This window comes from Martes martes (genome assembly GCF_963455335.1).
Source record: "Martes martes genome assembly, chromosome: 15".
Lineage (NCBI taxonomy): Eukaryota > Metazoa > Chordata > Mammalia > Carnivora > Mustelidae > Martes > Martes martes.
The window spans coordinates 13,292,410-13,309,522 of NC_137903.1; the positions used below are offsets into that span (position 1 = coordinate 13,292,410).

General features: G+C 37.3%; 1 protein-coding gene across 1 annotated transcript in view; it reads right to left on the reverse strand.

The window, feature by feature from the left end:
• Positions 1 to 3,289: 3,289 nt before the first annotated feature.
• RRP15 (ribosomal RNA processing 15 homolog) overlaps positions 3,290 to 17,113 on the reverse strand; it is a 41,723-nt gene continuing 27,899 nt past the window's right edge. The window contains exon 5 of the mRNA XM_080824412.1: positions 3,290 to 6,693. Coding sequence (XP_080680538.1) covers positions 6,580 to 6,693 — 114 coding nt within the window. The 3' untranslated portion in view covers positions 3,290 to 6,579. The remainder of the gene's footprint in view (positions 6,694 to 17,113) is intronic.

Genomic DNA, 17,113 nt, shown 5'->3' on the forward strand with positions numbered 1-17,113 from the left:
TCCATGTTTTTAATCTTACCCTTTCAGTTAACATTATTGACACGTGTTTTCACTGCCATCATTCTAAAGGGCAGCAGAAAAGCAGAAGTACCAAGGTTTATGTAAATGATCTTTTATCACTGAAGCTGTAGGTTGTCCAAAACTCCTTGCCATTAAAAACAATGTTATAATACAATACTGTTCACACAACATTTTTGTAAGCAGGGTCTTTTCCTGAGGAGGGTTTCCAGAAGTAGGGTTACTGGGTCTCAGTATGGATCTACTACCTGCAGACTGTAAACTTTTGTGGGGAGAAACATTTACAATTACACAGATCAGGAATGAACGACAAATCTACAGGCACAGCACCTGATCCTCCAAGTGCGTAACAGAGAACGTTTCTGGAGACCCTCCCTACTACATAGCAGGCACTGTGCTAGAAGGGCTTGGTGGAACATTATTCAAATTCCTATTACACGAACAAGTGTATGCCCAGGCCTGATTTATATGCTAGTGATATGTAATTTCACCTATCATCAAGTCTATTTGGGAGTCTGTGGAAGAACCAAAATATGGCAGTCGTGGGTCGTACAATCTAGTTATTCTTGGTGTTTACAGGGAAGGGTAGTATCACCTTGAATCTTTGTTACAAACTGTGAGCTTTTACATTTATAATACATTGAAGACAGCCCAGTGTTACTGTACGAAGACAAGTATCATGCAGAAACACCCTGATGTTATGCTTGGTAATACGCAGTTATTTCAGGGCGACTGCTGTGTCTGGCCGCCATGTGGATGTTTTGAGAGCTGATGTCAATCTATTGTTTATGTCCATTCCCTGGGAGGGGATGCATTTTTACCTCAGATTGAAGTATGCTTCTGCAAGCGCAAAGGCAACTGTCTAGTAGCCGGAGGGTGAGTCAACAGCTGTGAGGCCACCCACGCGTTAAGGACACAGCTCTCAGCTGTCTCTCCATTCGGAGCCCCAGTTGGTCCTGACCCCATACAAATTTGGTGTTCTCGCTTTGATGTTTATGAACCGATTGCATTTAAATGCAGGATAATGATTCAGGGGTTAGAGAAACTGTTATTTATACAAATGTGGTTAACACCTCATCATTTTAAACTGGCTGTGCTAATAATGCTCATTGTGCTCTTTGTTTTCGGGTTTTTTTGCCCAAATCTGCAATCTGAATTTGCTCTGGCAGGATGTGGCTGTGTGCTGGAATAGACTGGAGCTGCTGGGTGACTCCAGAGGGCTGTGACTGAAGGCACTTCTTCAGGGAACCCCCTAGCGTACGTGGTGGTGTCTGGTGTCTGTGGGTCTGGCAGTTCTCCAGCTGTCCTTGTTCACGTATCATAAATCTGTTCTTTTAGGGAATCGATAAGATTTAAAGTTGGATGTATTCCTTCTGAAAACTATAGATGATTACACTAAAAAAACGAAATGCTATTTGTTATTAACAGTGGCCTCATATTTAAGGACAATAGCTACCCGAGGAAATAATGTAATTACAAAGCAACTTAATTTATCTTCTCCAAAATACAAATAGTGAAAAAAGAAATAGACAATGACTTAATCAATAAAATTACACCAATATTTGTATACGCTTATATGGTATCCATAAAAGTTTATCAGAAGAACTCAAAGACATGATTTCAAAGCTTACTGATTCACTATCAGACTAAATATATGTTAATTTTACTCTCTTCATAGTTAGATAGACCACCACTAGCTACGTGCAGCTTTTAAAATTTAAAGTATTTAAAATTAAATAAAATTTAAAACTCTGTTCCTTTGTATCACTAGCCACACTGGAAATATTCGGTAGCCACTTGTGCTAGTGGAGATAGAACGTATCCAGCAACACAGACAATCGTATTGGACAATATTGACTTGGACACTGAAATTATAAGGAATTAGCTCAGTCCTACAACACACATCCTTGCTTACATCCTTGTTGTAAATGCTGCCTACAAAGAGCATTTGACAGACAGCTCAATACATACCCCTGCAATTGGAGGGGCCAGGGGAAAGGGGGAACAAGGTGAGCAGTGGACTAGTTATTCTTGACAAAAGAAAACATGTTCTGTAACTGTCTCTGAGGACACCTCTTCTGAGCACAATAGGTTCATCACACATCTAGATAAAAAGCCTGTAACTGTAACTCCCTAAAATTATGCTTAGTAGTAGCCTGGATGAAAAATATTCATGTGGTTCTCTAAGCTAGAAAGCACTCTTCAGAAAATCTAAAATTATTTAAGAAGCATTAGAAGATACCTTCCATCTATAAAATTCTGATTAGAGTTATTACAACATAGTATTTTGTTAAACATCAATCATGGTTGTAAATGTCTTTCATGGACTTCAAAGACCATCCTACTTCCAAATTTGTTCACAGGTCCTGTTGATTAATACATTTATCAAGCTTCAGAGAAGTTCACCCAGTGAAGAAGTTCACCAGGCCTACCTTGGCTGCAATAGTCACTAAGATTCATCTAGCCAGCTGGCCAAAATTCAGACTTCTGTTTCCTCGCTCCTGCAAATATCCGCAGGGCTTAACGGTCTACCTATGACTAACATACCAAATGGAGACAAACATCACATTAATCCTAAGAGATGCATTTAAGGAAAGAGCAGAATGAATTCTGCTTCCTTCGCTTAACTTTCTCATTTTAATTAAAGTCAAGAAGCAATGGTAAAGTTATTCCACATCTAAGTTAAAAATGCACAACTTGCTATTTTACATACTGCTATAGACTCTGTGTCTTCCCAAATTCATCTATTAATGCCCTAATCCCCAATGTAATGGTATTTGCAAGTAGAGCCCTTTGGAAGGTAATTAGGTCACAGGGGTGGAGCCCTTATGAAGGGGATTAGTGCCCTTATAAAAGTGACTGAGAAAAGATGATCTCTCTCCTCCCTGAGCAAGAACTCAGCTGTCTGCAAACCAGAAAGAGGGCTCTCACCAGACATCAAAACTGCTGGCACTCAGTTGAGACACTTATCATCCTATAGAACTATGAAAAAAGTCTGTTGTTTTAGCCACCCACTCTATGATATTCTGGTATGGCAACCTAGGCTAAGGCAGACAGACACAGATACATACACACTCTTCTTAAGAAATTACAAAGGTTGAAAAATATATCCACTAATTTTTCAAATGTTTATTATTTTTTAAAAACATTTATTTATTTGAGAGGGAAATGGAGAGAGAGTCTCCCAAGCAAGCCCTGCACTGAACGTGGAGCCCAAGGCAGGGCTCGATCTCATGACACCGAGAAACCAAGAGTCGGACACTCAACCAACTGTGCCATGAGGCACCCCTCATATGTTTATTTAAAAGTGAAATTCATGTTGCACATACATAGCAACATACTAAACACAATAATGGTACTCTAAAGTCATGAAAAAGCCCAAAGAAATAAAACTCTCATCCCATTTCACTTAGGACTCTTTTCAGCACATATATTCATAAAAATCTAAGATAAAAACAACAAAAAGGAAGTAAAGCTAAACAGGGAGCAAAAAAAATTATCCAAAGTTTGCAAAAGTATTGCCTCATTTATTTGACCTCTTCCTTTCTCTGCGACAGAAATACTTACGCTCTGTGGAGGTTTCCTTTACAGGCATTTTAGGCCTTACAATTTCTTTAACTTCTCAGCAATGCAATTTATATCTACAGTTTGCTTACGTTTCTGTTCACATTCCAACCTTGGGAAGTCTCTGCTATTATACGTTTAACTAGGACATCTTCAGGCATCTGTGGACTGTAACCAGATGGCTTTGTAATGAAATACTGTACTCTCACCACCTGAAGACCAGCACAGGTGGCAGAATTAGTTGGTGGTCACTGAATATTAGGTCTATTCATATATGCAAAACACGGTAATCAAAAGAGCCCTAAGATTTCCCAGAATATAAACATTCCCTTTCCACTCCCTTGTAAAACACACAAAATATTTTAAAGAACTTGGGACTTACCCTCTAATAACATTTCTGGAACCTCCTCCCGGGTCATTTTCAGCCCTGAATACTGAAGGTGAGCCTTCGGACCATTCCAACGGGCTTCCACGGTACGCTTTTCAATGCACAAAATAATATTTGATCTATGTAGAATTCTAAGTAACTTGAAAATAAATCCAGTACTCCGACTCCAAGCTAAAGTGCTAAACTACTAGGATGATTCTAAGTGTTTTCAGCCTAAAACACGTATTAATTTTGAATCTGAGAGCTCAATGCCTAAAAACAATTAATAACCAACAATAAACTATGCTAAATATTGACAACATTCCCACAGCCATCTAAATATCCACATAAGGGGATAAGATAATAGCTAGTTACTGGTTACCTGGTAACTATTTTCCATAGTCTTTCTAAACAAATAAAAATTATCTTTTTATTATTACAGTACTCTAACTAGTTAACAAAAATAAAATCCAAATATTGTTATATCAAGAAAAAGCAGGGAAGATCTAGAAATGTGGTTCTTTTTCTCTTCCCTAGTTAACTCAAAGACAATGTAGGAAGATGGAACAGATGCAGATCTATCTGGTTGACGTGAAAAGAATTTAAATGTTGTAGGTAAAATACTTAGGGTAGAGGTGCCAGAGCTAGAATATTTAAAACATTCATCTCAAGATAAATATTTCATTTCTAAAATAATAGGCTCATCCTTGGATTTATATTAAAATGTGATGGTATTTTGCTTATATATTGCATAGCTAAGATGCAACAATACTAAAACATACAAAATATCCCATTTTTATGACAGAAATTATTTCACGAACTTTGAATATGCTTTATAGCGTTCTAACATAAGTGATTTTTTTTTATATTGGCAAATCACCTTTATTTTAGAATAAATAATTTCTGAAAGAAGAATATCTGCCTATGTTCTCTTCCTTATTTTCTGTTAAAAAATCTTGCCCAATTTTTTTAAATTAAAAACTATGTGAGTTTATGTTTCAAAAATATTTTAGTAAATAAAAAGTTACCTACTCATTTCTATCATCCAAATGTACTATTCGGAAGAATTTTTGCAAAGCTTTAATATGACCCAGAATAAGATTAAGAGCAAGAAAGAAATATAATTTTTAATTCTGGGGAGAAAAAATTTTTAACTGCTGCAAAGAATTTTCTTTTTCAAAATCATGTATGTGTTAAGTGATAATGAAATATTCACCTGCGTTAAGTTATATCATGATAGTTAGCACTGTTAGTATTTGGAGGAATATTGGTTCGCATTTATTTATGTTACCTGGCAAAATGGTAGTTCTATAATTTAATAAAACACTTAAGTTCAGAAGTTGGGATAAATACAAAAATGCATCACTTGATATCTTAAGTGTACACCTTCCTTTATGAGAACAAGTACCAGGCCATGGACTCATTTAACCTTGGATAGGTAATACCTGTAACACTCAAATGGGCTTTACAATACAAACATCTCCTCTCCAGTGTAAGTTCGAGGGGAGGACGCAAGTATGTGTAGATGAGCAGTAGAAGGGAACTGCTTTTATGATGCGAAGATGGGAAAAGGAATGGATCCCTTTTTTAAAAGGAACAGATCAGTTATTAAACAATTCCTTTATAAACTTTAGATCTTAGACTCAGTCTCAGAGAAATTTTGGAATTATATTCAACAGTCTTACTTTCTTTTGGTTTAACATCTAGATACGAAGCCACCTAATTTAATCGTCTTTATGGGAGCGACAAGGAACCAAGTCTCCAAACAGAGGGAGCATTCCGACAAGACCACCTGCAGCCTAACTCTCCCATTTCCCTGGTCAGTCAAACCAAGCAGGAGAATTTAAGCTAATTCAAGGGTCAGGGAAAAGCTGGGGGAGGGGGCGAGTCTAAAACACGTCAAATATACTTTCTAAGAAATTATGCCTCACTGCATAAGTTAAACATGAGAATTTCCACCTCAGTAAATCTCTCATACAAAAATAACCTAACACTTATGTATGTTTTAGCATATAAAAGGACATAATAGAAAAGTAGAGATTTGGTGTGTTTCTTAAATCCTACATAGCACAAGTTCTAAAAATGAAATCATCATGCTGAATCAGAAATACTATCATGTTAAATTACACTACACAGGTTTCTCAATGGCTCACCAAACAAATACCATAAATTTCCCTCATGAAAGCACAAACACACAGAACCAGTAAAGTTGGAAAGCTGAAAAATATTAACTTCAGGGAGTTCATTTTAATTATGAAAAGCACTGCATTTCTAGAAACTGCTGATACTGGAACAAAATACCAATATCCATGACCAATACGTAAACTTATAATGAATGATCTGGGCAAAATGTGCATCTCGCTAGTTAAGCAGAAATACTCCTTTTTACATGTCTGAGAAACAAAACTTAAAATCATACAAGGTTTGAAAAAGTTAATTTAACAAAATTTTCACGAAAAAAGAAAACACCCAAGTTGGTAATAGTAAAAGTCTTTTGGCTTTCTTACAAATGATAGCTTCACAGCCGCGTAACTCTGAGAGCACAGAGCATTTCGCTAGGAAAAATACAGTGACCGTATGCTGTGTTTCCTCTACAGTCTTATGTATCCGAGTCGCTCCCAGACCCTGGCTCACTGGTTATCCGCATCATCACTCTCTTTGTCCCAGTCTTTCATGGATGCTCCCATCATGAAATCATCACGTAAGATTGTCCATCCAGGGCCCTCTTCTGACTTCACTTCAGTCTGAGGACAATTACAGAAACAAAATATCAAAAGGCAATTTAATCATAAGGAAATAAAAAAGCCCAAGCTACAAAACTAACTTATCAACACTTAGTTTCAGAACAGGAATGAAAACAAGACAAATTATAGTTAATTTATACACTGTGATATAAGCACAAATATGTAACAGAGCTATACGTTAATAAACTATTTTTAACCCCATAAAAATCATGGAAGCAAAAAAACCTTTTACTGGCAGGGGGAGAGAATATAGTAAAATCTAGGTTTGCTATCAATTTTTAAAATCTGGCAATCGAAACAGACTTAAATATTATTTAATGTTTATGGATGATTTATTAGAAAAATTCTGGCAAACTATTTTAAAACAAATAGAAATTTATCAAAGGCTTATCATACAAAATAAAAGAGAGAAAAGGAGACTAACTTGGTACTGTGTTAGGTTTTTATAGATGTTATCTCATTTAACATTTGATAAAAATGTGAACCAAATGTTCTTTATTCAGGTTATGATCTCACTGCCTGACCTAATCATGTAGTCAAAAGACTAATCACACGCTAAAATGATAAATAACTGAAGCAGGCAATAAACATAATAGGTAGTCAATTTTGCTTATTTATAGGATTTACATAAAACTATGACAGCCTAAGTACAACCCTGAATTTCATGGTACAACAGCACCACCTTGTGGTATTAATTAAGTAATACAACATACGCGACCTCAAGTTCTGGGATTTCTTTCCTTCATTCCACAAATGTGCTTCAAGCACTGTTCTTAGTGTTGGAAACACATCCATGAACGAAACAAAGTCCCTGTCTTCTGGGATCTAACAGTCTACACCTTTCTATTTAAACCATTCATAAAATAAACGTTGGAAAAAACTCCCTAAGTATGCAAGAACCCATGATATTTGGCTAGAAAATAGTGTTATCTTTACGAGAGCTATTAAACATAGAAAAAGCAATTTTTAAGAGAAAACGTATTAAAGACATTTCCTGGGTTACAAGAGATTACTTATCTAATTCTGCTGAAGCTACCTTTTCTTTTAAAAAACACAGCCTCAAAACAGCCATTCCATTTAGGAAAAAAAGGACACTATTACAAAACAGGAAAAATATCCTATTGGATTTACCCCTGTCTTCCTGGGATCAAAAAATCAAGCAAAGTTTGTACCTAAATGTAAAGACTAGAGAGTATACAAATTGAGCAAAGATTTCAGAATTGTCCTAAGTCAAACAGCATGCTCTGTGCTTTAATTTAACCAGCACAGAGAAAGAAAAAATATCGGTGTTTTTAGAAACCAACAGTAAAACAACTGCAAAGCTTCTCATGCCCACACTGATATGGGAGTGAGCAAGTAAGAAAGGAATGTGTAACTCTCCTCACAGAGCATGCTCACACCTTCCCATCCCTCATTTCTACAGTTCCAAACCTACCTTCCTAAAACTATTCTTGCTTCTGTTAGATTTAGTTTCCTAACTGGATAAAAGGCTATTTTTTTTTTTTAATTCAGCTCAAGTTTTCTTTGCCAACCTCCTCACCTTAAGTAAGAGAAAAAGCTATTTCCTTGAAGAGAACCACTTAGATGCAACCACAATCAAAACACCTCTCCCGCCATATTAATCATTCAAAATTTTCAAGTAAATTCTAAAAAGCGCCTGACTCCTGGTAGAGCCACATGCAAGTTACTGACTAGTAAAGACTTAACCCTGACACTGACGTTCGTGTTTACACAAGAGCAGGCACGATCTCTGTGGCAAGCTTCCACGTGCAGAGTTACACCCAACGCGCTGTCGACAGGCCCCCAACCAGCAGAAGGCAGACCTCTCGTAAGTGAGCTCAGTGCAGACTGTCTGTACGTGAGAGCGCCTCCTGACAGCCCACTTCGGCAGGACTGCGGGTTACTCCTCTACTAGGCAGCAGCATAAAAGCTGTTAGCACCCGAAAGAAAAGGAAGGAAGGAAGAAGAGTAGATCAGGGACAAGCCTTAAAACAGGTAGTTCAGAAAGAAAGAAAGAAAGAACCATAGTGGACCAACGGAAAGAACTTTTTAATTAAAATGTTGAAAGCAACTGCCCAGCATGCTTGTCTCGAAAGACAATTATGTAAACATGTATTTCAGGCAAAGAGAATAATCACGGTAAACTCAAAGCATCTCTCAACGGTCCAATGCGAAGAGTAACAATGAAGTAAAGCTTTGCTGGGGGACTTTGGTGGTACTGTTTTTGTTTTTTTCAGCAATTGATTGTCTATATCAATAATTTTCCAAGTGTGGTCCCCAGACAGGCAGCACTAGCACCAGTATCGCTTGTTAGAAAATGAAAATCTCAGGCCCCATTCCAGACCTCCTGAATCAGAAACACTGGGGGCTGGAGTCTGGCAGCCTCTTCTCGTAAGTCATCCAGTGCTTCTGACACTGGCTACAGTCTGAGAACCACCAGTCTATAAAAGAACAAATATGTCTTAGTTTCATTCTCTGCTACAAGACCTAGTACGTGTTATGGCTGAGAGAGAAAAGATTTTAGATTCTGGAAATCCAATGTGAGGACACCTCACTAGATGTTTTCTAAGTCGCCATCATCCAAGCTCTCACATTACAGTGCTATTTTTATACTGTGAGGCAAAAACATGGACAAAAACAAAACAATAGAAAACTTAGTACAAACAAGTATGGGTTAATGTATTTTAAAAAGCAGGTATTTTTTATAATATTTGTCCTGATGGCAGTGCAAGAAACACTCTGTTTTCAAGGCAACAGGATGACCCTTTACTTTCTATGCCTACACTTGCTAAAGTAATACACAGCCAAGAAAAAAGGCGGGGGTGGGGGGACGTCCACGTAAGGTGGCAGCTTGAACATACACAACTAGTCCTGCTCAACTGCAAGGCTCACTAAAACAACAGAAAAGTGCCTTGTTATTTTAAAGACATAATTCACAAGGAAAAGATCCTGAGAGACAACAGTAACAGCGTGGAAGTGAGATGGACCAGAAGACTGTCTTGTCAAAGCCAAGAAAGCGCACTCCTAAGACTGTAACTGTCAAGACATGACAAACCCAATTTACACGGCCGAATCTTCAAGAAACCGACCAACCAACCAACCAACCAAAGCCCCAGGAACTAGCATTTGCTGTGTACTTTGGGAATTGAGGGCAGGAATGGAAGGATCAAAATAAAGAGAACTGGGAGAACCTTATGTTGAGAAGCCTTGGGTGGAAGACTGAAGCTTTAACCTCCGGAGAGGTAACGGGCTAAGCGCCGATGAAGGCACAGGTGCAGTACCAGAAACAGAGGATTAAGTTATACCCCCTGCTCCCCGACAGTGAGTCTCAAACCTCTTCTCACTTTGGGCTCCCAAGAATACTGGGAGGCAGATCTTTCCCTTCGGGCAGGAAATCAGGAACACCCTAGAGAAAATCTGGCCAGTCGCTAATAAATAGCCCACGGAGAGAACACCACACGGAGGCTCCTGTCACACGCACAACATCCGCACGCTCACAACTTCATTGCCTCTTTGGGATTATTTGTTCTAAATCATGAACAGATGACTAAGGACTATCAGAAAGGAAAGAGAGGATAACAAACACAAACATTTAGAAAGCAGCTTGTAGGAAAACAGAACTGTTCAAAGAGAAGAAAATTTAGGGGAAAATACCATTAATATACTCGAAGAGTTAGGAGATGATAGTGTATCCACACAAGTGGATGCTATTTAAAAAGAAACTTTAAGAGAATAACAAGGAGCTTGAAATTAAAAACATGATGGCAGAAATAAAACATCAATACAAGGGTGAGAAGCTAAAGCGGTGAAAATCAGCCAGAAAATAGAGTAAAAAGAAACAAGTGATGGAAAATAGAAGTCATGTAACTGGAAGACCAGTCCAGGAGGTTCAACATTAAAATAACAATTATACAGAGAGAATACAAATATGGAGGGGAGGAAAACCAACGAAATACTTCAAGAAAATTTCCCAAAAGGACACACACTTCCAGAATAAAAAGGGCCCTCTGAATGTCCAAAACTCAAAAGAAAAACCGAGCCACATCAAGGACATTGTGTACAATTTCAGAATAATTAGGTACTGAAAGAATATCCTGTAAGCTTTCCGAAAGAGAACAAACAAGTCCATACTTAGAGATGATCGGAATTAAAACAGATACAGATTTTCCTATAAGCAGCCCTATAAGCAAGAAAGCACAAGACACATTCTTTCAAAATGCTGAAGAAATAATTCCCAACTTAAAATGCAATACTCAGATACACTGTTATTCAAGTATGAGGAGAGAACAGAGGTACTTTCAGACTTATAAGGTACCCAAAAGTTTACTTCTAATTAAGCCTATCTCAGGAAACTACTGAGAACATCCTCCACAAAAACAGAAGAGTAAACCAAGAAGACAAAGACACAGGATAGAAGAAGCAGGCAGTCCAACAGAGGAAAGAGAAGGGAAGTTCCAGAGTGAGAGTAAATGGTAACTGAGCATCGGGCACACAGACATCCTAGAACATGGCATGATACCTTAACCTGACAAAAACACTGAAGATATGCTTCTCCAAGGCAGTGGGAGTAAACCAAGGAAGAAGAAATGTGATCCAGTAAATATGAAATCCAATCCGGAAGAAATTCCAAGGATGGCAAAAAAGATAAGTCCCAGGATGACAACTGTGAAGCAGCCCAAGGGGACAAGCAGCCCGGAAAAAGGAGAATGGGGCAGTCTAGGAGAGAACAGCTCAAAAGTACATCACCTGAGGTACTTTGATTTTGAAAAACTACATAAACTAAGGAAGTTTGAAAAGCAAGGCGATTATTGACTTAAGGAAACCTTAAGAAAAAACAAACAGAAAGGAAACAAGTTAAGAATACAGAGAGGCATAAATGCCAATATAAGGAGCTAAAGGAGTAACAAGTGGTTGTCCTGGGGTAGGAGCCACAGAGAGTAGGCAGAATATGGCAGAAAACTATAATAATCCTTTTGGCAAAATGCAACCTCTTAAACCACATGGATAAGTAAAAATTAATTTAAATGGGGAGAAACAGGACCAAGTAATGAGAAAACAAACTATTCCTTGATTATTTCCACAAATTCTAAGTTTTGCAAGCCTCCTCTAAGATCTTCCCAAAAAATCTCCCCCAAGACACTCTTTCCGTTTTACTAACTATGATTCTGTTTCCCTTTCCAACTTATTGAAACAAAAAAAATGTTAAAAACATGAATTATGCTATGAAGTTATGTGCCAGTTTACATAATACTGCCTTATTTCTAATTCTCTTAAAATTCCTAGCCAGAAAGCAGCTATCTTCCTCATCTTATAGAAGAAACTAAGGCTCAAAGAAGTGAAGGAACTTGAACTCAAGTTCAGTTAATAAATGGCTGAGTCAACACTCAAGCGCAAATCCATGATTCCAAAGTCTAAGTTCTTTCTGTAATACTATACTGCTCTAAAACTTTGTAAGAACACTATTATTACTAAATCGCCTGTTATAACCTATAAATTATACAGTACAATGAGTACTAAAATACACTGAAAATGACTGAATATGTTTAAGATAATTTCTATAAAAGTCAGAACTTGTGGGGGACACGTGGATGGCTCAGTTGGTTAAGCATCTGCCTTCAGCTCAGGTCATGAATCTAGGGTCCGGGGCTCCCAAATCAGGCTCCCTGCTCACCTGCTTCATCCTGTCCCTCTGCTCCTGCTCCCTCTCACTCTCTCAAATAAATAAACAAAACCTTCAAAAATAAAGTCAGAACTTGGGAAAATTATATTGCACAACAGATTTACATAATATCAATTTACTGTATCTTTTCCATAAAGATGATTTATCATTAGGTATAAAAATTTTCTGAATACTTGGACCATCCACAAAGAAAAGGTCGATCAGAGATTAATAAGAAGGTGGCTGAGGGAAATTCCAAATGTGTCATTCACTGGAAACACTTGCCTAGGGTGATTCCTAAACAGATTTTGTTACATGTTAAGACATCATGAGAATTAGGGTTTTTTGTTTTGTTTGTAAAATGGAGGTAGTGGTAATCTGATGCATTACTTTTATAAAAGGAATGAAAACCAACAGAGTTCTGGATCTGAATCACAGCTGACTGTTGATTACCACACTGAAAATCAGAAAGCTCAGAGGTCCAGGTCTTCAAAAAAAATGAAAGATACTTCCCTTAACCTTGGTATAGATATACTACAAGATACAGGTAACCACACTACCCAGGTTAGGCACAGATAGGTGCTCTCATCAGGCGGAAGTGGTAGGAACGTTCAGCACAATCAAAACCGAGCAGGTTGTGCAGCCCTGCTGCAAAGCAGTAGGAACTCAGTGACCTCCAGCAACCTGCACAGTAACTCTCTGGGCCTACAGCAACCGAAAAGTAAAACTGATTAAATGCAAAAGCTTAATGAAAACCACATGATACAAGGAAACAAAATAGTCCCTACCCTCACTGGCCTGCTTTTATACAAATATTTAATCAAGATCATACAGAAGCAGTCTGTGTCAATTTTGAAGATGAAGACAACCCTTAAAAATGTTAATCAGCTTCCATTTCAAGGTTCAAACATACGCTGGCAGCTACTGAGAAGAAAACTGAAAACAGAGGTTTGGAATTATTCATTAGTCTAATACCAAATAATTAAGAGTTTAACCTCATTTCAATTCTGAAGGGGAAAATTAAAGTCAAATCCTAAAACAATAAACAGTATAATCACATCTATATTTAGCAATGAGCAATAGTTGTGATTTCATTGCTTTCCCTGAGAATGTTCAGTTTCCATTTTAATTTAGTTTCACCTAAATTAGAAAAGGTTCTTAACACATGGGTTAAATTCACCTTAATACCTTTATTGTTGCAAATTTTTTATAAAGCTATTTATAATTGTAGTTAGTAATCTCCCCTCCAGCTGATTAAAGCCTATCTGAAAGTTCTGCCAGAGAAATGAAGGATATATGGGAAATCCCGTTTTAAGAAGATTTATTCTGGTAGAAATCAACAGAAATGAAACACAGCCCCATATTTTTAGAATCTGAATAAGAACACCTATGGCTTTCTCATAATGCCAGACAATAAAGCATCCCACTAATCATAAAGGTTATTTATTTATTTATCTGAAAGAGAAAGCAGAGACAGAGAACACATGGGGTGCGGGAGGGGAGAGAAGATGCCTCTCTTCACTTTTCTGTAACTCTGAGTTTTTATTTTTATTTCTTTTTTAAAGATTTTATTTATTCATTTCAGAGCAAGCAAGAGAGAGTACAAGCAGGGGGTGGACGGGCAGAGGGAGAAGCAGGCTCCTCTCTTGGCAGGGAGCCCGATGCAGGACTCGATCCCTGAGCCGAAGTTAGATGCTTAACCAAATGAGCCACCCAGGCACCCCAAGGATTGAAAATTTAATCAGAAAGTGTTGAAATTTTCAAACTGGAATGTACAAGAGTTCTAGTGAGAACATACAGATTCAAGGTTATATGGAAGATCCTGTAATCAGTACAAACTCAACTTTCCTCTGATTCTCAAATCAGGGAATAAAATAAATAAAATATTAAAATAAATAAAATAAAATATTAAAAATCATTTTTATTTTTAATTTTTATTAATTTTAATATTTTATTTATTTATTTGACAGAGCAAGAGAGCACAAGCAAGCAGAGCAGCAGAGGGAGAGGGAGAAGCAGGCTCCCCACTGAGCAAGGAGCCCGATGCAGGGCTCAATCCCAGGACCCTGGGATCATGACCTGAGCTGAAGGCAGTCGCTTAACCAACCAAGCCACCCAGACGCCCTGATTCCCAAAGAATTCTTAATAAGCAATTCCTAATTGTTTTGATCAATCTGTGCCTTCTTCATTTCTTCACACACTTGTTTTAGTTCGTTGTAACTGTTTTACTTGGACAGCATTCTAGGCATTAAGCCCATTTGGGCTTTGTTTTTGTTAACTATTGTATAGTTTCCAGATTCTTGTACAGTTTACAAACTTAAATGGGTAACCTGTAAGATCCAAACAAGCAAGAAAAGTATTCAGTAGGCTATCCAAGGAAAAAAGACCAAGATGCTGAAATTATGTTACCTTTGGATGTAGTCCAAGCTCACGTTAAACGTAGACAGTTCTCTAAGAAAACCTAATTCCATGTAGCTTTCCGAGAATTCAGGCTTAATACTCCTAAAACTCTTCGGTGTTTTTTCCCCCATCTGCTGCACTATTTTTTTAATTTTAATTTCAACGCTGCCCTGGATTTTACCATGTACTCAATACATGCGATTGCTCAACGTGGTTCTCTCTGGCGGCTTCCATTCTAACTTGCTCTCTATATATTTAAATACACAGTTAAGTTTGAGGAAACATTTAAGCAACCCAGATGTTCCTCAGTGTTTATAATCTCTTAAGAACTCTTAATAAGTTAAAGTTGACTGAACTGCCTAAAAGACAAATGTAACACCTCAAGAAGCCTTTTGACAAAAGTGCTCTATTATTTTTAGACTCAATTAGGAACTTGAAACATTGAGAATACACTCTGCCAGTCAGACGCTTAAAGCATATCATTCTTCTTTTATCAACCTCGTTATATAGTATATAGATGAGAATTCAGACTTATAAACAACTTACTAGAGCTGTGAATCATCTAGAAAACAGACACTAATTTTTAATATCATAAATTTGTTAAAAAGCTTAAGTGAGAAAACATATGTAAAAGTTCTCTGTGAAACTATGAAATGTTACATAAACAAAACTTCTATCTAGTAAAAATATGCATGCTATTAGTCTACCTACGAAAATCAACAAAAAGATTTAAAAATAAATAGACTGTCCTCACTAGAGATCCCTGGAAAAAGGGTGAATCCAGCTCTGGGCCACAGAAAGTACAAGGTTAAGCCTGAGAGCTTGTGTCCCAGAAAGCAAGAAAGTACTTGAAGAAAAATGAGATCATGTCAAAAGGGCATAAGAAACTAGTTTGCATTGGTTCCTGTCCTCACATTTGCGAACTTAAGCGTTAAAAAAAAAGCATAACAAGGGATGCCTGGGTGGGTCAGTTGGTTAAGCCACTGCCTTCAGCTCAGGTCATGATCCCAGGATCCTGGGACCAAGTCCCACATCAGGCTCCTTGCTGAGCCTCTGCCTCTCTGCCTGCCACTCTGCCTGCTTTTGCGCGCTCACATGCTCTCTCTCTCTGTCTCCCTCTCTCTGATAAATAAATAAATAAAATCTTAAAAAAAAAAAAAAAGGCATAATGATTCTAAAATACCGAACAACTAGACATTCCTACATCCACGAAATTAAACAAAGACAAAAACAAAAAGGTGGGGGCGAGGGAGGAAGGTTAATTTGCCAGCACTGGAGATGACTGCTAAGTCAACTCCTTACTCTGAAAAGCGGTCATTAAAGGGAAAGTTACATTAACCCTGTGTTTTGGAACTTAAATTTAACCCTAGAAAAATAAATAGAAAATGAATGAGAAAAGCATCAGTTTGCAAATTCCAATAACTGTAACTGTTTTGGACAAGAATCATCAATTGATGCTAATGGGCAAAAGACAGATGGGGAAAAGTATATTTGCTCCTTTCAAATTATTCATCCCAGAAATTACTTTCTAACTGTAGAGGAGAAAACGCACCTTTAATAAAGAAACATTTATTACCACTTTCACCATATGAAAAACCCTCATCACTAATATGGGACTTTCTGATAATGTGTCTCCTGAAGTGAGAGCATACTATAGATACAGTGTCTAAGTATTACACCTATGAAACAGTTTATGCCACAAAAAAGTTTAACCTAAATCCTAACCTTGAGTCATAACCTTCCACTTACAGTGAAAGGGCACAGAGGAGCACGTTCATAGACATGACGAAACAATCAGACAGATTCAGAACTGGACTCATTCTTCAAGACAACTGGTTTAGTTATAAATGATCTTCTGAGCCGTAGGATATGTGAATTTTATCTCAATAAAGCTGTTTTAAAAAAAGAATTCCCAGGACAGTATGGGTATTAGCACCTTCAAATAATCACCCCCCAAAAAAACAAAAACTAGATGGAGATGAAGACAGGCAGACAACTCTATAAGACAAGCACAAGGACAAGTGTCAACAATTATCAAACCTAGGTGACAGAAACACTGGTCTTTCATACTTTCTCCGTTTGAAAATTCCCATAAAGTAACCGGGGTAAAAACAAGGATTCTAAAATTTCTATTAGGCAAGCAATGACTACATACAGGATGCATCTGATACCCAATAAATTTTAATTAAGTCCTTGATAAAAGAACAGAAAATCAATTCTAACAGTGAACTTATAAAGAATTCCTTAAATGAGTTCAATGAGTTTGTTTCATGATTCTGAAATGCTCTACTACAATAATATTTTATCTTAACAGTTTTGAGAAATGAGATTTTAAAATCCATCAGTCTCCACACGCTGCTA